Source organism: Colossoma macropomum, unplaced genomic scaffold (genome assembly GCF_904425465.1).
Source record: "Colossoma macropomum unplaced genomic scaffold, Colossoma_macropomum, whole genome shotgun sequence".
Lineage (NCBI taxonomy): Eukaryota > Metazoa > Chordata > Actinopteri > Characiformes > Serrasalmidae > Colossoma > Colossoma macropomum.
The window spans coordinates 10164878-10188041 of NW_023494794.1; the positions used below are offsets into that span (position 1 = coordinate 10164878).

Here is a 23164-nt window from a genome sequence, read left to right on the forward strand (position 1 = left end):
TGTAAATATCATTCACTTGTTATGACACATGTATCATGTATTCGTGTCTGCGTGCTCTAGCGCCCAACTGAAATACAGTCATACACAAAAGTCTGAACAGCTACAGTTAACACACAGTTAACACATCCTCTACAGAGAACACACCTTAATATGACACCTATATGCAAATGTTACAGCAACTTTTATATGTATTTCCTAAGTCTAACATATTGGAAAAACATAACATCTAAAATGTGCCATAACTTTTGCACAGGCTACATTTTTTTGTGTTCTCTGTAGAAAATCAGCAAAACATATACTTTGACCAGAGGCGCCCAAACCTTTGCATATGACTGTATAGTTTGATTGATAAAAACAAAGGTTCCACAGACTTATTTGAAATAGCAGAAATCCTATTTATAAATATGCATAATGTCATCTTTATGTAATTGCAGGCCTGAGTTCACATATTATGAGATTCATGTTGTTCACCTGTTTTGCAGCTGGCTGATAAGATTAGAAGTGGCTTGTTTTATGCTGATATTTGAGATTTAAGAGTTTTTGCTGTTTAAGAAATGAAAACTGACAGTCAGTAAAGCACTGGGTAACTAAAAGTATACCAGATAATATTATCACTCATTGGAATTTTTAGTTCCAGTATCAGCCAATAATGTCAAATGTGTCAGGCCATGGTGTGAACATTATTATTTTTTGCTTCTATGCATATGAGCATTGATGTGCATGTCGTGTGATGGAGCTGTTACCGTGATGAATATTGAGCGGCGCCTCTCCGTGCTTTGTTTGCGTGTGGAATACAGAACTGTTATTTGCTCTGCAGCCTGCATCACTGCAGGGAAAACACCTGGACATGTCCTTTATGCTTATATGCATGTTTTTTTAATTATAACTCCTCTCTGTTCCTCTCTTTCTCTCTCTCTCTCTCTCTCTCTCTCTCTCTCTCTCTCTCTCTCTCTCTCTCTCTCTTTCAGTGGCCGTGTTGGGAAGTTGCGTCTGTTGTCCTTGGTTACTGGCCTGGTCTGCCTGTGTGATGCTGATGTCAAAGACAAATGCAAATGTAAGTGAATAGCAGTTTCCTGTACTGTCTGTCGCCTTCAATAAAAGATTTTGATTTAGTATGTAAACATTGATAAATAAACATTCATTAATCCATATAGTCCAGCTATTCAGTCAGCAGCAGTTTAACTCTGCCCATTCACTCAGGAGTCTTTCAACCTGGACTGCTTTTTGAATGAGGCCAATCAGAACAGAGCTCATTTACATATATCACTTTTAAAGGCAGAGTAACAAAAATAGTCTGCTTATTCATGTTCAAGGGTTGTAAAATGATCATGTAAAAATGAATTATGGACCATACAGCTAAACAAATGTCGTAAGTGGACCTCACGAATTAAAATTACAAGAAAGGTCTAGAATATGGAGAAGAGTGGATTAAGGAAATAAGTTAAAGGTTGCCCTACATTATTTTGGCCAAGACAATCTTGTTTTAGGCACTGATATTTGATATGTGTGTTAGATTTGTTCCGGCAGGTTTGTGGTGCAGATGGACAGTGCGATGCTGCCCACCTGAGCTCTTTACTGCATGAGCTGATCCAGATTCCGCGGCAGCTGGGGGAGGCAGCAGCATTCGGAGGGAACAACGTAGAACCCAGCGTCAACAGCTGCTTCAGAATGGTCTGATTTGTTTTAATGCTACTGGTACCACTATAGATGGACATTATGACAGTCTTTGCTATTCAAATATCCACATGTGTAAAAAAATAGTAAAAAACTGGCTTCTGGATGGCTGCTAGTACTGCTCAGACATGGAGACTCAAGTCACAGACTTGAGACACAAATTTCAACCCGAGGGGGAAAAAAAAAAAAATCACAAACAAAACTAGTAAAACAGGACCACCAACCGTATAATCCATTAAATCGGGGTGCACAGCTGCGGGCCTGGAGGGCTGATGTCTAGCACAATTTGGAGGTTTCCCTACTTAAACACACCCAGTAAACCAGGCAATTAACAGGCAAGTCCAACCAGGTGTGAGCAGGTAAATCACTAAACTATGCTGACCCTCCTGGACTACAGTTGAGCACCCCTGCAGTAAATGAATAAAAACTAATTCTCAGCCTTACATATGTGACTTTGCCTGTCAGTGTTGCTGGGGAGCCCTTATTGCAAAGCTGATTTCCTTCAGCTTGCAGTGTTCAATATGGCTTCAAATAACAAGGCAATATTTTCCTTAATTTCACTGCTGTTGCTACATAAATGGAAAAATGTATTGGAGGGATAAGATATTAGACTGAGGGTTGAGCTTGTAAGCCTGTGAAACTAATTTAAAACAGCCAGCTAGCCACCTGGCTAAGATAACTGTTAGCAGTTAGCCATCTAACATTTTATTTTGTATGATTTTAATTCAGAACAAATTTTAGTGATAGATAGCACAGAGTTATAAAATCAGGTTCAGTTTGAGTTCTACTGCAAACGTGTAAGAACATACACTGTGTAATCTGCAGTTTGGCAGGCTAACAGGCTAACAAGCTCCTCCAAAATTAGAGTTCAGAGTTAAGTTGAAGTATTTACTGAATGATTCACTAAAAATAGAAACATACAGAGTAAAATATATGTTGCTTGAATGAGTATTTTGAACTTTAAATGCCTATTTTAAAGCTAGAGTTGACCTAAGTAGCATTAAACCTCGTGTGGATAAGTGATTAGCTATGCCCTAACATAACACTGCATCTACTTAAGAGATGCTTATACAAAGACTGCTTGCAAAGTGATATCTGCATTACTGCAGTTACATATTTATAAGATATGATGTCCAAAACATAATGAAATTACTTTCTCTAAGCCACTTCATCCAGTTTAAACAGTGCAAAAGTGGCATTAAAAAGGTCTTAAACAAATTACCTTTTTATACTTGCAAATACTTGCTTAAAGTACTGTGGTGTTTCCTCATGCTGTGTTAGAAAAGCGATGCCTGGTGACAGTTATGCATTGTAACTGGTGTAATTAGAGCCATTAATTTAATATATCATATAAAGTCACATGTTGGCCTATGGTAGCCCTATGTAATACATATGATAAACCTTTCTGGGGCCCAGATACCCGTCTTGCCCACAAGGGCTCCACTATAATAAGACACATAAAGTGCCCATGTGAGGTCAGTGGATGAGTGGACAGGCCCCACTTGCAGCTTAGCTTGAGTCAGAAACCACATAAGCAAGTCTATTGGAGATGACTTAATAACTCCATGTGGTTTGAGGCAAGTCTGTGATGATGTAGGGATGTACAATGCTGAACGGGTGAGGATAAGCTTCTATTACTTGTTAGCTACATTAGCCTCATAGCTCCAGTATAAAACAAAAGCAAATTTCAGACACCAGACAAGTCTTAGCTGATTGGTTACTTTTGGGAAAATTGAGTAAAGTTGTTTTCTGGCTAAACTATTGCTTTAGGTGCCATTTATTTATAAGAGTAAAATACTGGACCCTCAGACTGACCTCTTACCTTCGGCACTGTCACTGTGACCTTGTGTGCATGTGTGTATTTAGGTTTGGGGGAGTTGGTCAGTCTTTCAGCCCAGGGCTGTGTGTGTGTGTGTTTGTGTGTGACTGTGTGTGTGTGTGTGTGTGTGTGTATTAGTACTGTAGCTGAGGGTGAACTTGTATGACACACACTTCTAATGAGCAATTGTTTTCTTAATAAAGCCACAAAGAATCAGCTTCAAAATTACAAACATAAAGTACATCATATCACTACACAAATCACACACACACACACACACACACACACACACACACACACACACACACACACACACACACACACACACAATCACACACACACACACAATCACACATACACACACACACACACTACATACTACATCACAATAGTAATATGTATACCTCACATATATACATCTCTGAGATCGCTCATTCTTCATTTATTTAAATTCCAGTCAAAACAGCCATTAAGTACAAGTTATTTGTTTTTCAGAAGATATTTTGAGGAGATTAGACAATCCACTTGCACAAGGAAGCAGAAAGTCAAAGTAAAAATAAGTGCAAAACAGGAGTTTTCAAAACCGGAGCTCAAAAAATGAATAAAAGCTACAAAGAAAATGTGTCTCCTAACAACCACCTGGAAGACCTGGTAGACACCAAAACTGCCCCCACCAGATAAACAGCACTTAAAGCTTTCATCTCTGAGAGAGAGGAGAAAATCAAGCTGCTTCAGATCTGAAAACATCCACAGGTGTTTCTGTCCATCCTTCCACTGTGAGAAGACGACTCAGCGCTGTGGGTCTGAAAGGATGTGTAGCTGTCAAGAAGAACCTCACTGAGAAAAGGAGACGGACACATCAAACAAAGAAGCTGAACAATGGACTGACCACCCCAGAGTCCAGACCTCAACACCACTGAATGGGTTTGATTACTTCAGAAAATGATCAACCAACTTCCAAGACTGAACTTTGGAGGTGTGTCTGCAGATTCTTTGAGAAACTGTAAGTGAGTCTCCTGAAAGGAATGGAAGCTGGAATAAAGGTAAAGAGCGACACATGAAACACTGAAAAATCTGATATTATATTTAGTTGTTGAGGCTTCTGTGTCATTTCTTCCCTGGCACTGAAAAATGTGTAACATTTACTTTTTTTAAATGGAATTTAAATAAATGAAGAGTGGTCTCCCACTACTGTTGTTCTTTTGTTTACCATTAGTCTTTTATCAACAGATTTACAGCGGTCAGTATTTACCTTCACTATACACCAACATATCACCAATAGTTTATGATGTTCTTTTGCCACAGGGGTCACTATAAGGCACCCAAGTGATAATATCAAACTTTCTCTCTCTCTCTCTCTCGCTCTCTCGCCCTCTCTCTGCAGGTCCCAGGGCGTCTCTCAGTAGGTGAGGGTGATTTTTTAGACTGGATCGCTCTGGAGCCTCAGTCTGTCGTGTGGCTACCTGTCCTGCAGCGCGTCAGCCAATCAGAACGCACGCTGCACCACGTCCGCTGTTCAGTCTGCAGGCGCAGCCCCATCCGCGGGTTCAGGTTCATAATGATCCCAAATCAGCACACCAGACCCCCCCACACACCGTTCATATAATCACATTTACAATTATTAAAGTGATATTTAGCTATTAAAGCAATCATTCAGCAATAAAGAATTCATAACTTCCCCTTTGCTCCCAGATGTAGTCTATCAGCCAAGACATATTTGCTACCTTTGTTTTGCACTGGAGCTATGAGGCCAATGTGGCTAACAAGTAATGGAAGCCTATGTACAGAATTTGCTTTGTGCAAACTGCGTAACTAAATCGCAATAATAAAAAAAAAGTGGACAAATGTACAGACAAACTTCAGGCTTTAAGATGGCTGCCGTCACTGTTTTTTAGCTATGTGATATACATATTTATAGATGACAGATGTTGATCAGCTACATTTGGAGTGAGGAAGGAAAATTATGGAAATGTTATTTTTTGGCAGAAACATCACTCTAAGGTTTTGGCCTCTTTTAAGGCCTGATGTTTTTTTTTGTTTTTTTTTTATCTTGTTAAAGGTATCGTAGCCTGAAGCAGTTCAATGTAGATATCTGTCAGAGCTGCTTCCTGTCGGGACGTGCATGGCGGGGTAAAACCCTCCACTACCCCATCATAGAGTACTACACTAAAGTAAGACTACACTGCCCACCTTGCAACATCACATTCTACACTGACCCATCATAGAGCACTACACTAAAAAAGACTACACTTAGGCTTGAGTGGTATCTGTTTCTTTATACTTTCATACCTTCCTTTTACTGGGGTATACGGTATTAGAGTTAAAGAGCCTACTTAGACAAGTCTTTTGGGTTTAAATGCTTATGGCACATAGAATAATGAATGGATAACAAATAGTGCCATACCTTCATAGATTTAGCATACCTTCTGGAGGACCCAATGACACTGCCATGGCGGATACAGAAAGAAGTCATCTCAAGATGAAATTATATGTTATATTATATGTTTTCAACTGACTTTTGCTGACTTTATGGTCAACGTGAACTGCTGATGACTGCAGGGGTGGGGAATAAAAACATTGGCGTCAAGTCAGACATATTCTACTTCCCCTAGCATAAGCTCACAACAGTGTCCGATCTTGCGGCATTTGCCTTTTTGTTGCAGATGAAATTGAAGAGCTCGAAAGTTTACGTTAAATTTTTGACACACAAACAAATTAAATTTAATTTATTAGGAAACATTTAGGGCAAAACATCACACACAGAATACCTGTTAGAGCCACACTTTTGAAGATTTTTTTTCTTTCTGTTCTATTGAGAACAATATGCCTGATAATAAAGTAAAAATTACAATATTACCAAGTCAGCCATATTGCCAGTAAGGTGACAAGAAATCTAAAGAATAAATTATGACCTACAAGGGCGTTATATCTTTTAAAATAACAAACTCCTAAACTAAACTGTTTGCTGGAAATGAAACTATTTTGTTAACAGTGTCCATATGCAAACAATTAGCTGCCAGCCCAAATAAATGGCATCCCCTTTAAGAGAGAGAACCACAGGGGATAAGACCTGAAGTTTTTAGAATAAAAACGTAACATAGGTGACACACGTCATTTTTGTCATTGGAGATTCCAGCAAATGAGAGTGATGTTCTGATGTCATGAATGCGTTTTGTAGCTTGTGCAGTGGATGGAGGGTAACAGCGGCTGCGACATGGTGACATGGTGATGTGCTGCAGCCCCAGCGAAAGTCATATATAATTTCTAACCAGCATGCATTGTTTTAAGTCCAGTATGCATCATGTTAAGTCAGCTCTGCACAGGGCCACATTAAGTCAGTCCCAACCAAAATTACCCCAGAAAAAGGCTACCCAGCATGCAACAGCTTTGCACTTTTGAAAAATACTACATTAACTAAAACTACTCTACCTAGAGTACACTACCCTAGACTACAGCACTGAACACTACACCAAAGTAAGACTACCCACAATGCAACACCACATTATTCTAAACCAGTGGTCACCAACCCTATTCTTGGAGATCTACTTCATTGTGGATTATAGTTCAAACCACAAGCTGCCCCACCTGCTATAGCTAATTAACATCTATAGAAGTCCTTGATTGGTTGGTTCAGATGCATTAGTGTAGGTATACAGTGTGGGCAGCATGTTAGATGCAGGTTGGAACTAAAGTCTGCAGAGAAGTAGATCTCCAGGAACAGAGTTAGTGACCACTGTTCTAAAGAGACATTGAGGGCATTGTTTAAACTCTTGTGTTCAGAGTACGTCTGGAGAGAAGATGAGGGCTTTTGCCGAGACGCTGAAGAATAAGTTTCGCTCGAAAACAGTATTTTAGCAGACACCCCCAGAGAGGATATCTACCTGTTCAGTCCACTGTGGGACGCAGAGAGGAAGACAGGTAACACACACACATATGCACCGATCAGGGGTCTAAATCTCTGAGGTCACAGTGATTCAGTTTGATTAGGACTTTGTAGCCAATGAATCATTCCATCATAAATTCTAAAATCCATCACAATTTGATTATTTTGGAACCATTTGGAATTATTTACACTGGATGTGACTGGAGGAAATATTTACAAAGTAGTGCAATATATACATTAAAAACAAAACAACAGGCTATTTTCAGATTTTTCTGGTTGAAAATAGGCTTACAATTTGAATTAAGCCCAAAAATATACACTTATTTTACTGAATTTTATTATAATCGATTCTAACATTCCAAAATGTCTCTCTCTCTGTCTTTAGTCCCAGCTCATCTCCTAAGCTGCCACATTCAGAGTCTAACTCCAGTATTGGGCCCTTTGCCTGCAGGTGAGTCTTACACCCGGCGTGCTTTACACCACTCCATCTGACTCTTGGCACTGTGCGTGCATGTAGCTCTTCAGTCATGGAAACCCGTGCCACGAAGCTCCTGGTGCTCAGTTTTTGTGCTGACGTTAAAGCCAGAGGAGGTTTTGAACGCAGCAGTTATTGACTCAGCAGAGCATTGGAGACTTTTATGCTCTATGCTCCTCAGCACTCAGCAACCCGCTCTCTAACTTTACATGGTCTGACACTTCGTGGATGAGTTGCTGGGTTCCTAAATGCTTCCACTTTTCAGTAATACCTCTCATAGTTGATTGTGGAATGTCTAGGAGGGAAGAAATTCAACGAACTGACTTGTTGCAACGGTGGCACCTATTACAGAACCACACTCGAATTCAGTGAGCTCTTTAGAACGACCGATTATTTTACAAAGGTGTGTAAAGGCAGACTTCATGAAAAAATAAAAAAATAAGCAGGCCAACGATGTACAACAATGTCTCAGGCGTCAAGCAGCAAATTCATAACCACTTCATGTAATAACTTTCTGTAAGGGAGCATTTAGAGACTCTTCAAACATCTGGTTCCTATCACCACCACTGCTAACATTTCTAAAATTCTTTCTTCATTCAGTCCATTATTGAGCACTGTGCCTTCAGGTGAATCTCACACATGTGCATTTAAGCACACACACACACACACACACACACACACACACACATACACTCTCTATATGTCGCAGATGTCCCGTAGCTTGTGTTTTATAAAGCAGATTGCTTGATTTCACTAACCTCATCAGCGTGCTCGACTGGAGGAGTTAATTAGCGGAATCAGGTGGAGATCAGGGGGGCTGTGCTGCAGGGCAGACTTCAGCCCACATAACCTACTGTACATGAGCCCCCCACACAGCACACTGCACAGTGCGGCAGCTTTACACTCGTTCTTTGTTCTTCAGAACACAAAAGCGAACTGACTGAGCGAACATATAATTAATTATAGTTAATTCATATATAATGTAGTTATTAATTAATATGAATATTCATATTCTAATTCTAATGAATATATTAATAAAATTAATGTCCAGAACAAAGTTATAATACAATAAATATCCAGAATAAAGTTGAAAAACTAAAATCTAGAATAAAATTATAACAAAATAATGAAGCTCTAATAAACTAACATCCAGAATAGACGTATAATAAAATAATGTATAACATATATTATAATAATATCGAATATAATGAATATCTTGAATAAAAACATAATAAAAAAGTTATAACAAAAATAATATCCAGAATGTCTTTGGTTTTAAAAGATAATTTGACAAAAGTATAAAATAAATGTATTATGTTAAATATTACTGAATAAAATGACACGATTATTAGAGCGATCAATAATTCTAAACTTATGGAAATTATCTATATTAATACTACAGGAATTTCTACAAGGATTTGTGGAATCTTATAGACAGCATACTGCACTGTAGTAAATTATACAACAAGTATTACAGATTATTATAAGGCAGCACTATAAGGATATTATACAGAGGTGGAAATATAGATGACTATTGAAAGGTTATAGTTTGTTATAGTTTATTATTTGTGACTACATGCTAAGTTGAGTGGAACACATGGCCTGCAGTGGCTGCTTGTGTTACTGTACACTGTACTCGGCTGGTTTAGTGGGTCATTTCTTACATGCACTGATTAGAGTAATGAGTCACAGTCTGACAGAGGACAGCCAGGGGTCACACACAGGTCACACGCTGGTCATGAGGGTTGATTGTGGTTGACCCCCGGCTACTGTCGTCATAGTGATGACCTTCAGTAGCATGTAGCCGTCACCACCTCACATCTGAGCAGCACCCAGGGTGACGTTTTTATGTGCGTGTGTGAGTGTGTGTTACTATGTGAGCTTGAGTTTGTTACTCAGGTGTTACTCTATATTTTTATCTAGCAGAGCATCTCTCATAGAATTTGTCTGTGTCCAAAACTGCATACTACCATACTGCACATATAACACGTATTACCATACTATACATACTACACATACAACCATACTACACATACCACACATATTACCATACTACCATGCTACACATAATACCATATTACACATCCTACACATACTACCATACTACATGCACTACACATTTTACCATACTACACATACTGCCCATACTATACATTCTACACATATTACCCATACTACTTGGTGTTGTACTATTTTAATATACTATTTAGCATGGGAAAGTGAGTATTGGAGGCAGCCTGTTTTCTGTCATGCTCCTACTGCCCCCTGGTGGTGCAAAAGCAGTATTTCTATTCATGTGTTACGTCTATTAGGACTGAGAACCTCTACAGGCCCCACCATACAATATTACCATGTTACTTGAGCCATGATACAATTCTGTTATGATGTTTAGAGATCTGATTGATTTTTATTGCCACACTATGTGTCAGTGGTAATTGGTAATTAAAAATGATGTAATCTGACTGATACAGTAACACAATACACAAAAACATACAATGTAACACATACATAAAATAAAAAAAATATATAATACCATATAAAATATACAGTATGCACCACAAAGTACAGTAGAGCCACAGGGAATTACCAAATAATTTCATCAATGCATTCTTACAAAGTTTGGAAATCTTGGGGAGAGACTGTAATGTGATGCAGTTTTGTTTTAGCTAATGAAGTTTACATGTTCTTCTTCACCTCTTCATCTTATGTAGTGAAGCCAATCATAACTGTGCAGTACACAAATAAACATTCAAAGAAATATCTTTCTTTGGTCTGCAGTGAAAGAAATGGCACCATCTTGTGGATATAGACGTAAATGCGTTTTGGTAATCAGGGTTCAACTCCAGTCTTAGAGGTTTGGTAATTCCCCTACTCAGGACACCCGCTGAACATCGCGTTAAAGCCCCAGGGAACCTAAAAACATACATATATATTTTTTTTATTTACACATTACACAATATACATATACAAAATATGACCTATGCCTAATTTTAGCACGTATAATACATGGCCAAAATTCCCCTTTATTAATTTAAACTGGGCAGTTGTAATCTGGGATAGCGCTTACATAGCATTACTCTCACCAATCACAAGGCGGATGTGGGTTTTTCCTCAGCTTTAACAAAACTATAATGTGTTATATGTTATAGTTTGAAACAAAACTACGCGTTCCACTGCGGCACAGGTCACCCCCCCCCCACACATTAGCCTAACAATGGGCTTTATACACATTAAAATTATGAATAATTCAATAATAATAATTCAATAACAATATATCAATACTTGGGCCTCCATGTCCATGTGCTTCTTTGTGCTGCTTCAAAATGTCAATCACAATAAGACAATTACGTTCTGTATATCAGTCATAGACATTTTCCTTACTGTAAATGCCAGTTGTTTATTTTCAGTAAATATTGTTTTATTTACTCTGCTGAGTGATGAACGTGATGGCTGATGAGTTTCTTTTTCCTGTAGACTGGTTGAAATGGAGAATCAGAATTGCTCCTTCTTCAACAACAGCCTGTGAGTATCGTATAACTAATGATGTCACTCATTGCTACATTATATTCTAACAGTTCTGCATTTACCACTGTGGTATAATATGGTGGCATTTTATAGCAATGTCTTAATGTTAAATTGACAATAACTAATTAACTGTGTTCGTGTCAGCATGTGAAGCATGTGCTACAGTTTCTAAACAGTGTTCATGTATTGCTGGTAAACCTGGCATGAATGGAATTCTACTGCCAGGTTTACCAGCAATACTGCATACATATACTGCATGGTAGCTAGCTAGTTAATGTAAATAATGGAATATTTCTTTTATGTAATGCTGTTTAACAGAATTGACCATTAACATAATGATGGTTTTATTGACTTTCATTTAGAGAAAATTAAAAAGTACTGGTAATTTTCTGCCAGCACGTTTTACGTTTTTATGGAATGAGTATTTATGATCTTAAAAGTGTTAAAAGTTAATTAAAAAATCAAATGTCCTTCATCCAAGATAAGTGAAATGAGTTCCATGGTTTTACATTTTCAGTATGTAGTAGATTTTATGTTATTTTTATTTTTGAATGAAGATAATTTTTCAACCTTCCACTAATGTACATTGCATCTTGTTGCTGATCTTGTGCCTGTCATTATAATGCTACCTTGTGTGTGTGTGGTTTTCGGTACAGCGATGAGGAGCAGTACCCTCTGCATTACTACAGTCCAGTTCCTGAGCCGGACGCCCTGCCCTGCCCTCACCTGCTGAAACACAACCACACCTGCACAGAGCGGCCAGTCACTCTCACCATTCAACCTGAATACAGTAACATCTGCATGGACTGGCCAGTCACACCTAACTTAGAGCCTGAGTACACCAACATCTGCATGGACGCTCCATCCTGCACACACCTGCACAACTGCCACACCTGTGTGAAGCAGCGAGTCAGACAGGACCTACTGATCAACAGCCCAGGCCAGCAGAGTCGAGGGGAGCTGCAGCGGACCATCAGCATCCTGGAGCAGCAGAACAGGTACTGGAGATTTCTGAATGTGTTATTTTATTATTTGCACAGGATGCTGTAGATTTAATGCATTTAAAGGGCCAAAATCATAGTCTTTTTTAGGTATCGTTCAGTCCATACAGTCCATAAATGGAAAGTAAGCAGCAAAAGCAGCGCATTTTTAATTTAGTACTGTGATGTCACACCCAGGAACACACTTACCTATGAGTGCTCATTCAGCCTACAGTAGCTTGGCCCCACCCATTCAGCCTGCAGCAGGTTAGCCCCGCCCTTTGAGGCTACAGCATCTTTACTCCGCCCATTCCTACAGCATCTTAGCCCTGGCTATTCAGCAGTTTAGCTCCGCCCATTCCACCTACAGCCTGTTAAGCCTGTTTTTGTTGTTTAGGCTGAGACTGAGCCAGGGTGTGCATGTGATGTTGAGAGTGTTGTTCCTGCAGGCTCCTGCAGGGGGAGTATAGGAGGCTACAGTGGCAGCAGGCGGAGGCTGAAGCCCAGAGATCACCGAGGTCACCTGGAGGTCAGAAAACTACATTACAAGTGGAATTGGAGAGGCGCATGCTCATGCTGGAGGAACACAAGAAGCAGCTGGAGAGCCAAATACAGCAATTCAGAACATTACTGCTACAGGTACACACATACACAGAGCTGCACCTGGATGGATACATTCAGAATTAGAAGTATTACTGAATAAAAAATTTATTAATTATATAAACAACAACATTAACACAGATGATCTTTACCTGTACAGTACAGTGTTTTATTGTTATATAATAAAGGCTCGGCTATATCTCTACTAGAGTGTTTTTTAACAATTAGGGCATGTTAGAAATATAATAAAAACAAAGTGGTATAAAATACACTGCTCAAAAATAAGAAGATTTATATAAGCTGACCCATTCTTATGTCAATCAATGTCACTTAAAAATGTGGCTGTGATTACAAAGCAACATAATGGTCAAAGATTATTTCATGATTATTTCAAGACTAAACTGCTTAATGGTCTGTTTTGAATTTGTAATTGCCGTGATGTCATACCCATGAACGCATTTACATATGACCATCCATACAGCCTACAGCAGGTAAGCCCCGCCCATTCACATTGATGTGATGTAGAGTGTTGTTCCTGCTATCTGTAGCAGAGATACTGGAGTGGAAGATGTAGGAAAACGATTTTAATAACTTGGCAAATTCAAACAGAGTTCAGTTCAGTGGTCATAAGTGAGTGCTGAGTATTTTACAACAGCTTTAATCGTGGCTCAGCCAATCAGATTTTAGATCAGGAACTACATACTTTATAACTTTATGACTGGCAAAAGACTTAAACCACTTTCTCTGAATTGCCATTTGTACTGGATTATGTTTTTTTTTCAGGCCAGAGATGACTCTGAAAACAGCATTTCTGCAGAAAGCTCCGCCTCCACCAGCTCACCTGGGCCCCACCCACCACACCTGCACATCCAGCCCAGCTCTGAACCAACAGGTACCTCACTCAGTCCACCCAAGCTGGACTGCCATCTCTTGACCATGTTTAGAGTGTCAATAACCACATGAACAAGCTTCTTTTAAGCCAATAACTCTATAAACTTCCATGTCTCGTTAGCTACCTTAGCCTAAAAAAAAGGTACAACAATAGTAAGAGTTCTTACAAACAGACTTTACAGCATATTTTAGCCTGTTTTTGTTCTCCAGACTCTGTAATGATACTTCATTTGAACAAAAATCCTACATAGTGCTGCTTTAAACAAATGAATGGAGTCATGTTTCAGCTCCATGTTGTTGGGTGGTTTTGTGTCTGTGCAGGTGTGTATGTCCAGGAGGACATCCAGAGACAAACCGCTGACCACCTGCAGCAGGTCATCGAACAACTGAGGAACGTCTTCCCCTCGGAGAGCGGTGAGAGGGGGAAGGGGGAGAAAAAGATGGAAGAGAATTAGTGAGAAAACGACAGTGGATATATGATGCGAGTGGATAATGAGGTAGATATGAAGGAAGTGTTGTAATGGACAGAAGACAGCCAGCAGTATATGATTGTTCATTTCACGTTATCAACTCTTCTTACTTCTTCAGCCACAATTAGTTATAAAGTGCCTCAGTACTTCTTTAGTTACTTTAGTTCTTTAAATAAGTATCTCAGTACTTCTTAAGATACTTTAGTTCTGAGGTATCTCAGTACTTCTGTACTTACTTTAGTCCTTTAAATAAGTATCTCAGTACTTCTTTAGTTACTTTAGTTCTTTAATTAAGTATCTCAGTACTTATTAAGTTACTTTAGTTCTTTAGTTAAGTATCTCAGGACTTCTTTGGTTACTTTAGTTCTTTAAGTATCTCAGTATTTCTTAAGTTACTTTAGTTCTTGAATTAAGCTTCTTACTGTTTCTTTAGTTTGGTGAAGTATTTGGTATTTTTTAATTGCACTAGTGTTTTTCTGCCCTGCCCATTATAACAATACACATGTATAATATCCACATGAGTATTAGAGCAATAGTCCAGCCAAAAGTTCAACTTCTACAGTCAACCCATACAAATAGCTGCCCAGATGAACAACTTTTTAAACAAATTTTCTATGGTTTCTACGACTTTTGCACAGTACTGTAAGTATCTGATTTTCACAGTTCTTTTGTTGCTACTGTGACTGCAGTTGACCTATCCTTACTCCACACACAAATGTGTTATTTTTTTATAGCAAAAATCCCATTCAAACTAATAGTAAACTGTAGTTTGATAGTTTTTATTAAAATACCTGCATTTACAATGCTTTATTCTTTTCAAATGATATTCATTTTGGGTGCATGCAAATCGACACTTTTATTTTGTTGTGTAATGAAGTTGGCAAATTTGTCACTGTTGTTTCCAATCTGCCTAGGTTTGGCTGTCTAAAACAACACAGTCCAGCTCAGTAGTGTGGCATTTTAAACTGGAAACACATTATGTAGATTTTAAAGGTTATTCAGTTTTTTCAACTACGTGAAAATTACGTGAACAGTTGCTATGAAAATGCATTTGTTTAGGACAAACTGATAGATTAATATTTTTAAATATTAATAACATTTCTATTTATCTTAACTCCAGACAGCACTACTGCTCTATAAACCACAGAACTAACACCGAACTTGGTCTGATGTCATCATCACATTTCCACGGATATTATGGACGACTACAAACCTGGAGTGGACAGTCCAAACCTGGCTGAATTCGACGGTGCTTTAATTAACAAGTAGAATCAGAAATGATTAAAGCTGAGAGTGCATGGCAGTTTTGGGATGTGTGTTCGGTAATTACTCAGATGGTAACCTTAGCCTGTAAGCTACTGCCAGCACCACACTCAGTGAAGAGCAGCAGAAAATAACGTTTCAGTTTTCTCTTGTAATCTGAGTGTATAAAGTTGCTGTTACTTTGAGCATCAAGCCTTTCTAAAAAGGAGTGGTGACCATAGGCCACTACACTGAGTAGTGACAACACCCTCCTTTTACTTCTATGAGTACAACTGTTTCAATTGCAGCTTGAAATTACAAAGCAAATATTACCAATACTTTTTACTACATTTTTTTATTTTTTTATTAATGTAGTAAAGAAAAATTAATTATCTTCCTTTAATTTATCTTAAATGTAATTTGTGACTATGTTTTTTCTCATTCTCATGTGCTTCAGATGCTCTAACTCTCTTTTGACATCAGGGACACATTTGATAGCAAGCCCTTGCCGTGTGTTGTATGCTTTTTTAATGTGCTGTGGAAAAGCATTAAATTCTTACTTAACCAACAACTTCAGTGAGAGTGTGCATTAAATGTATGACATCAGGAAAGGCAGCAGGGGATCAGGGTGCAGTAGCAATTACTATCCACAAGAGGGCCTTAGACTGAAAAAGTTGTTGACTTTTTGTTGCACTGCTGACTTAAGGGCACTTAGGACCTAGGGACTAGCTCACACTCACTTTTGGGCATAACGCTGACTACAAACTGGATCACATCCTCAGAAAGTGATGACGTATGCAAACATCAATATCCACAGCGTTCAAATGAGTGTAAAATAATAAATTATGAAATAGTCTCAGGTGAGCATTATAGTTACAAGCTTTCTGTTCATCAGATCTTACTGTGAGATGGAAATAAAAGCAGTTTGCACAGAAGACAGGATTGATTGGTAGAAATTATATCTTGGTAAAGAACATTGTATTTACAGTAAACAACTAAAATTCAGAGCAAAGGGAATTTTCCTGTACAGTTTCTGTTATGTTAGTTGCATTTAACATGCATTAAGCTTCAATATGCATCTGACTGAATCATCAAGATCATCATGATCCATGTGTGGGTTGTAGGTTGTGGAGGAATAAAAAGCTCTTCTAGAGATGCTCTGTGGGGTGAAGTAGAATGAGGTGGAGTTTATTTCACACTAATCTAAACTCTCTCACTGAGCAACACATTCATCACCAGCTTCTGAAAAAAACGCTCAGAAAATCTCTCTTTATATCAGCATGAACTCTGAAATAGACTGATGATTATTACTACATTCATAGCAATACATTCATACCATTTTAAATAGCTAATAATCTCACATTTCTAAGGAAGGTGAAGCTGTGTGGTTTATCTGCTACTCAGCTACTTTCAGAAACCTGGACCAGTTACAGACTTCTACTTTCACTACAGTGCTTCATGCTCCCCCTGGTGGATTTAGGGGACAAAACACTGATTCAAAACATTGAATTGTCTTTGACTTAATGACTTAATTAGAAAATAGAAAACTGAAATTTGATTTCTGATCCCATCTGACAGCCAAACCAAACATACTGTTTTTCTTTCCATACATGCACGTGCATAATATTCATTTGCAAAAGAAATCTCATTAACAAATACCCCAGTTACAATAATAATTATTCACTGTCATTCAAACAAACATTTGTAAACCCACAATGTTAAGTCTCTTTAAAGCATCTAGTAAATCATGTAAATCTTACAGCTCTTAGTTGTGTGAACTGCACAGTTCTGCCGTCGCTGCTGTAACTACAATTTCCTTCAGATGACAAAAAAAAATGTGTCTATCTTTTTAAGATTCAAATAGAAGAGGCTGAGGAAATGTGGGTTAAACTCTGTATAGCATGCATGAATAGCACTATTCATGTCAAGAACTGAAAAGAACATATTTTTGTCACAGGTAATTAACAATACAGTGATGATTTTTTTAATCTACAATCTTAAAGAAAAACACCTAATTTTTTATCACATAATCTCACAGTTCCTTTAACATAGAACCCAGCGTAGAGCGGCTGAGTGAATGTGGTGTGAACTGTGTGTAGGAGGGTCATTGTGTCAGAGACACTGTAGAAGGACAGAGTTCCTGCACTGTGATCCACATACACTCCTATTCTGGAGGATGATGGTCCTGAGATCTCAGTCTTAATGTAGTTGTGCCAGAAAGTGAGAGAGGGAGAACACCGCAGACTCCAGGACTGATTGTTGCATCCAAACACACAATCATTACCCAAACCTTTCCTGCTGATTCCTTTATATGAGACTGATATCAACACAACTCCTCCATCACTGTTCCACTCAACCTCCCAGTAACAGCGTCCACTCACATCCACTCACGTTCCCTTACACCTTAAATGGTTCTGCAGTTACCGCCTGTACTAGTGCAGCTAACTACTGCACTATCGAAGGTGGAACGGAAAATTTGAACGAGAAGCTGTCAAAGAAGCTAACTTCAGCTTTGTCGCAGTGACTGTAGTCATTCCCAGTTGAATAAAATTTCCTCCGTTATCCGATATCTTACATCGTATCAAGGTCTGAACCTTGACAGAAAATAACACCGTAAAAAATGGAAAAACGGAAAAGTCTGCTGCCGTGGTTATTTAAGGTACCTTAGAATGAGGCCTTAGCCTTGCACACTAATCAGAGATGTAGAGATTTTATACTTTTAATTCCATTTGATTTCTATTTCAAATCTGACTTTGATTAATGAACATTAACTCACACATCTCTAGGCTCAATGAGAACTAGATGGAAAAGATGAAGATAATTTTGTTTCTAAATAATAATAATAATAATAATAATAATAATAATACTTTACTGCTGAACTCATTTATCTTATTTTAATAACACAGCCTTAATATATGCCCAGAAAAACGCTATTAACCACTGTTTTCATATGTCACCCCAGTAAATTCACTGGGTCTAACCTGGCCAGCCCATTGTGAAAGTTCTGACTACGCACCTGGTTAAAAGCATAATGTGTATTTTCTTTCAGTAGAAAACTCTTTTTTTATTATATAAAATCTTTTTATTTACAATGGACTTTGGGGAAGATCAGTCACTGTTTGCGGAAAGATTCTCTCTCTATCTCTCTCTCTCTTGTTCTCTGTGCTGTCTCTCTCTCTCTCTCTTCTCCTGTCATACACTTTATATCTCTCATGCTCAGATTATGATGTATAAATGTGTGTCATCTATGAATAGATCACGGACAAATGAAGAGGACTTTGTATTTTCCTTTTCGTAATACAAAGCCCCTTTAATAATAAGTAATAATACACTTGATTAACACATTTCTACAATAAATATTTTAGACTCTGAAGTGTTGATCATCATGTTAATAACAGGTTGTATGTGGATAAGGCAGCACATAACATGTTTAGAATGTTTCAGTGTTTTTCTGTAAAAATAAAAATGTGTATAAATGATAATAATAATATGATGTTATTGTGATATAATGCACAGTCATAATATAAAACATAAAATGTGGCTTGTGCAAAAGATATGGCACATTTTATATCTTACTTTTTTCCAATATGTGAAACTATTAGAAACAAATAAGCAGAAACTGTGCATTGAAATTTGCAGAAAAATGCCATATTTAGGATTGGTCCCTAGACAACATGAGAGGATGTGTGAACTTATTTTCACTTAGAAAATCAACAAAACATGTACTTTGACTGGGGATGTTCAAAATTTTGCATATGAGTGTATATTATACAGTATTTAATATGACATTCTACAATGTTTCTTGTATATAATATGATTATACTCTATATACTATATTTAATGAATGTTTTATGATTTATGCAGATTAGTTACTGTTACATTATTGTTTTAACTTTTTTTCTGCTCATGTTTCTGTGTACGTGTTATTTTTTCTAATACTTTTTCTAAAAAGGCTGTTCACAGGTCATGACTGCACTGTGTGGTCAGTGTGTAAAGGGTCACTGAGAGCTCTGAACTGTATAAGTAAAGACTTCCATCCTTACATTCCACAGCAGGACAGCTCCTCTTACCATGTGGAGGGATTTTACAGAATTTCTCTTTGCAGAATTCCTCTATTTGCTCTTTCAGCTCAGAGAGAGATCTCCTCACTCCATCAAATGAGAGGTGTTGATGGACAGTGATGCTGGGTGAGTCCTCAGATCCAGAAGAGACACAGAGAGACTGGAAACTCTACAGAGAGAACAAACACAGTGGAGAAAGATAAAGGAGTACAAGAGAAATGAAGGAGCTCCAATCAGACTAAAGACAGAGTTAATGAACTTTTGCTGAGAGGAGTTTTAGAAGCTGGATGAGGAACAGGTTCCTCTGTAGATCAGTGATTGTTACCTGGAGGAAATGGATGTGATCCTCTGTGTGTGAAAGCTGCTCCAGCTCAGTGTGTCTCCTCTTTAGATCAGCGATCTCCTGCTCCAGTTTCTCCAGGAGTTCTTCAGCTCCACTCAGTTCAGTCTTCTCCTGAGCTCTGATCAGCTCTGTTACCTCAGAGCGCTTTTTCTCAATGGAGCGGATCAGTTTAGTAAAGATCCTCTCACTGCCCTCCACTGCTGACTGAGCACAGCGCTGTTAGGACAAGAACACACCAGATGGAGATCCTTTTAGGAGGAACAGTTCAGCAAAAATCTATTTTACACAATTTTTCCTCAAACCACATCAAGTTCTGCAGTGCTGTTAAACTGTCTTGCACATAAACCCACTCACATACAAACAAATCTCAGAGATTGCTGCTGTTGCTGTTTTAGGCTCTGCATACTTTTGACCATTTTTATTGATAATTGTGTCAGAAATCACTTAATCAATTTAAATAAATTGGTGTGATTTGAGTGTGTAATGGTTAAGACATGCAGTTTTGGTAGAAGCTTCCATTACTTGTTAGCTACATTAGTCTCGTTGCTCCACTGTAAATAGAAGCTTCAGACACCAAACATGTCTTGGCTGATCAGCTAGATAAGAAACTGTGTGAATCTGATCCCAAAGTGTCCAACACTGAGCTCCTCACTGTCTGACTGGAGGAGAGCCTGACTGATGACTGAAATATCAAATCTCTGCTCAGTTCTCACCTTAAGAGTCTTCAAAGTCTGTTTCAGCTCCTGCAGCTTCTTCTGTTTCTCCTGGATTCTCTGCTGGAATTTACTCTGCATCTCCTTCAGCTGATTCTATGAACAGATATATTTTGTTTGTGATTTATGACCTACAAAGATTTGTTTTAATAGCAGCTACAGTTCTACAGAGCTTTCACACTGTTATGTGAGCACTATAAGGCTGGAAGTTGAGTGTTGGATGGTCACATGTTCACTGACTGGTCTGACCTGACCTACTGAACACTCTGACACTGAACCCCACAACATCAACATTTTTAACACATTTTTTTCTAAATCAGTCCATTGAAAGGAAGAACTGAAAGTTTAAACTTTCAAATGATTAATCAGACATTAATTTCAAATACAATTAGCATGATTTAATCCTCATAGATTTCAAGTTCTCACCTGTTGTTCAGTTCTTTCAGTTATAGGCAGGACTATATTGTGACCTTTGTGTTCCTCCATCATACACAAATAGCAGATGGAGCTTTTGTCAGTACGACAGTAGATCTCGATCAGTTTGTCGTGCTGAGAGCAGATCTTCTCCTGTAGCTGTGAGGAGGCTTTGACCAGCTTGTGCTTTTTCAAACCAGGAACTTCACAGTGAGGTTTAAGATGAGTTTCACAAAAGGAAACCAGACACGTCAGACAGGACTTGATGGCTTTGAGTTTTCTCCCAGTGCAGAAATCACACTCCACATCTCCAGGTCCAGCGTAACGGGGAGCAGGAGAAGCAGCTCGGAGTTCTGTCTTCTTCAGTTTCTCCACCACTTCAGCCAGCATGTTGTTCCTGTTTAAAACAGGCCTTGGAGTGAAAGTCTGTCTGCACTGGGGGCAGCTGTAGACCCCCCTCTGATCATCCTGATCCCAGCAGCCATTAATGCACACCTTACAGAAACTGTGTCCACAGTTGATGGCCACTGGATCCTTCAGCAGATCCAGACAGACTGGACAGCTGAACTGGTCGTGATCTACTGAAATACTGGCCATTTTCCTGCAGTTCTAGTCTGAGAGAGAGCAGCTCTCTGAGATCAGTTTAATTTACTCTGAACTGGGTAGGAGGGACTTCCTGGTTTTTTGTTGGTTAAAGTGTCATAGAGAGGGGGTGGAGAAAGAGAGAAGGAGGAGAAAAGGGAACAGTGACAGTTTATTACCTCAATAACATTTAGTAATATCAGAGAGGTTAAAATGATAACATACCATAAGTGATAATGGTTTGGACTATCTGTGCCTTCAAACACTGCAGGATCAGAGACAGAACAACTCACAATGTTCCCATGATAACACAGTATGTCATTAAAACTTTCACCAGAACACATCTGGATTTTTGGGAGGAGTCACATCATCTGCTGGTCTGTCACCTTTTAGCAGGCAGTGGATGAGGAGTGCAGCTCCAGAAGAACATAAAAGACATTTGCAGTTATCTCAGTCTGGCTGGTGTTTCCAGGTAAAAAGTGATTGTGAGACCTGATCTATCTGGAGCCACATCTTACAGTCTCACACAAAACCTTCAAAATCTTAATGCATTACAAAAAAATCTCAAGCTTAAAACTAATTTTAAAAGCATGTTAAACAATATATACGTGGATCAGACACAGCAGTGCTGCTGGAGTTTTTAAACACTGTGTCCACTCACTGTCCACTCTATCAGACACTCCTACCTTGTCAGTCCACCTTGTAGATGTAAAGTCAGAGAGGATAGCTCATCTGCTGCTGCACAGTTTGTGTTGGTCGTCCTTTAGTCCTTCATCAGTGGTCACAGGACGCTGCCCACAGGACGCTGTTGGCTGGATATTTTTGGTCGGTGGACTATTCTCAGTCCAGCAGTGACACTGAGGTGTTTTACAGCTCAGTGCAGTTATTTTACAGCTTTGGCAGTTTTGTCAGCCATTTCATTAATGTTGGCAAAATGCAATTCATTGGGATTTTCTGAAATGGTTTCTGAACTGTTCAGCTCAATTTAACTTCATTAGAAATAACACAATGTTTAGTGTTAGCTTTGATTTCACTAGAATCAGCTACAAAAAACAGATAGATAGATAGATAGATAGATAGATAGATAGATAGATAGATAGATAGATAGATAAATAAATAAATAAAAAAAAATAAAAACAGGAAAAAAATGTCACTTACCAGGTAAAATAACTGTAAACTAGCTTGCCGACGGTTGATTAGCAGCGCTCAGTCTGAGGTAAGTGTCCGTTGGTCGGCGCTCGTGCTGATTTTGAATTTGTGGTGGTTCTGTATTCCTCCGCGGCTCTGAGCCGGATCACTCCAATCGGTAACGCGCCAAATTTGAACACTCTGATTGGTCGCTGCTCATCACATTTGCGTAAAACTGGTGCGGAAGGAGAGATCAGAAAGAGGATGTGTATCAGCGGTCTGATGTGTCAGATTTGTGTACATAGTATTGCTGTCTATTACTCAATATGACACGTTCTGTTTGATATAAATTATCAGATAGATA

The 23164-nt window shown here is 38.5% G+C and overlaps 2 protein-coding genes across 2 annotated transcripts in view; one reads left to right on the plus strand and one right to left on the minus strand.

Annotated features, from left to right (window-relative positions):
• The window catches only part of LOC118815063 (dystrophin-related protein 2-like), a 55506-nt gene extending 39991 nt beyond the window's left edge, over nt 1–15515 (plus strand). Inside the window, 14 exon segments of the mRNA XM_036580997.1 lie at nt 969–1054; nt 1514–1671; nt 4878–5044; nt 5553–5664; nt 7274–7333; nt 7335–7411; nt 7762–7827; nt 11326–11373; nt 12033–12131; nt 12327–12374; nt 12806–12995; nt 13740–13848; nt 14169–14261; nt 15438–15515. Coding sequence (XP_036436890.1) covers nt 969–1054; nt 1514–1671; nt 4878–5044; nt 5553–5664; nt 7274–7333; nt 7335–7411; nt 7762–7827; nt 11326–11373; nt 12033–12131; nt 12327–12374; nt 12806–12995; nt 13740–13848; nt 14169–14261; nt 15438–15457 — 1333 coding nt within the window. The 3' untranslated portion in view covers nt 15458–15515.
• Nucleotides 15516–19516: 4001 nt separating this feature from the next.
• Nucleotides 19517–21725, minus strand: LOC118815064 (E3 ubiquitin/ISG15 ligase TRIM25-like). Its single transcript, XM_036580998.1, has 4 exons — nt 21103–21725; nt 20677–20772; nt 19946–20179; nt 19517–19789 (listed from the first exon to the last, which is right to left on the minus strand). Exons 1-4 carry the CDS (start codon nt 21685–21687, stop codon nt 19517–19519), a joined length of 1188 nt encoding a protein of 395 aa, XP_036436891.1. The 5' UTR covers nt 21688–21725.
• Nucleotides 21726–23164: the final 1439 nt, after the last annotated feature.

What these genes read in the sequence shown, in the direction of transcription:
- LOC118815064 (XM_036580998.1), bottom strand. Translation starts at nt 21,687, where the DNA reads ATGGCCAGTATTTCAGTAGATCACGACCAGTTCAGCTGTCCAGTCTGT. An exon ending in CTGAAAGAACTGAACAACAG is followed by an intron (nt 20,773 to 21,102) that starts GTGAGAACTTGA and finishes ATCTGTTCATAG; the next exon opens with AATCAGCTGAAGGAGATGCA. An exon ending in ATCACATCCATTTCCTCCAG is followed by an intron (nt 19,790 to 19,945) that starts GTAACAATCACT and finishes TTCTCTCTGTAG; the next exon opens with AGTTTCCAGTCTCTCTGTGT.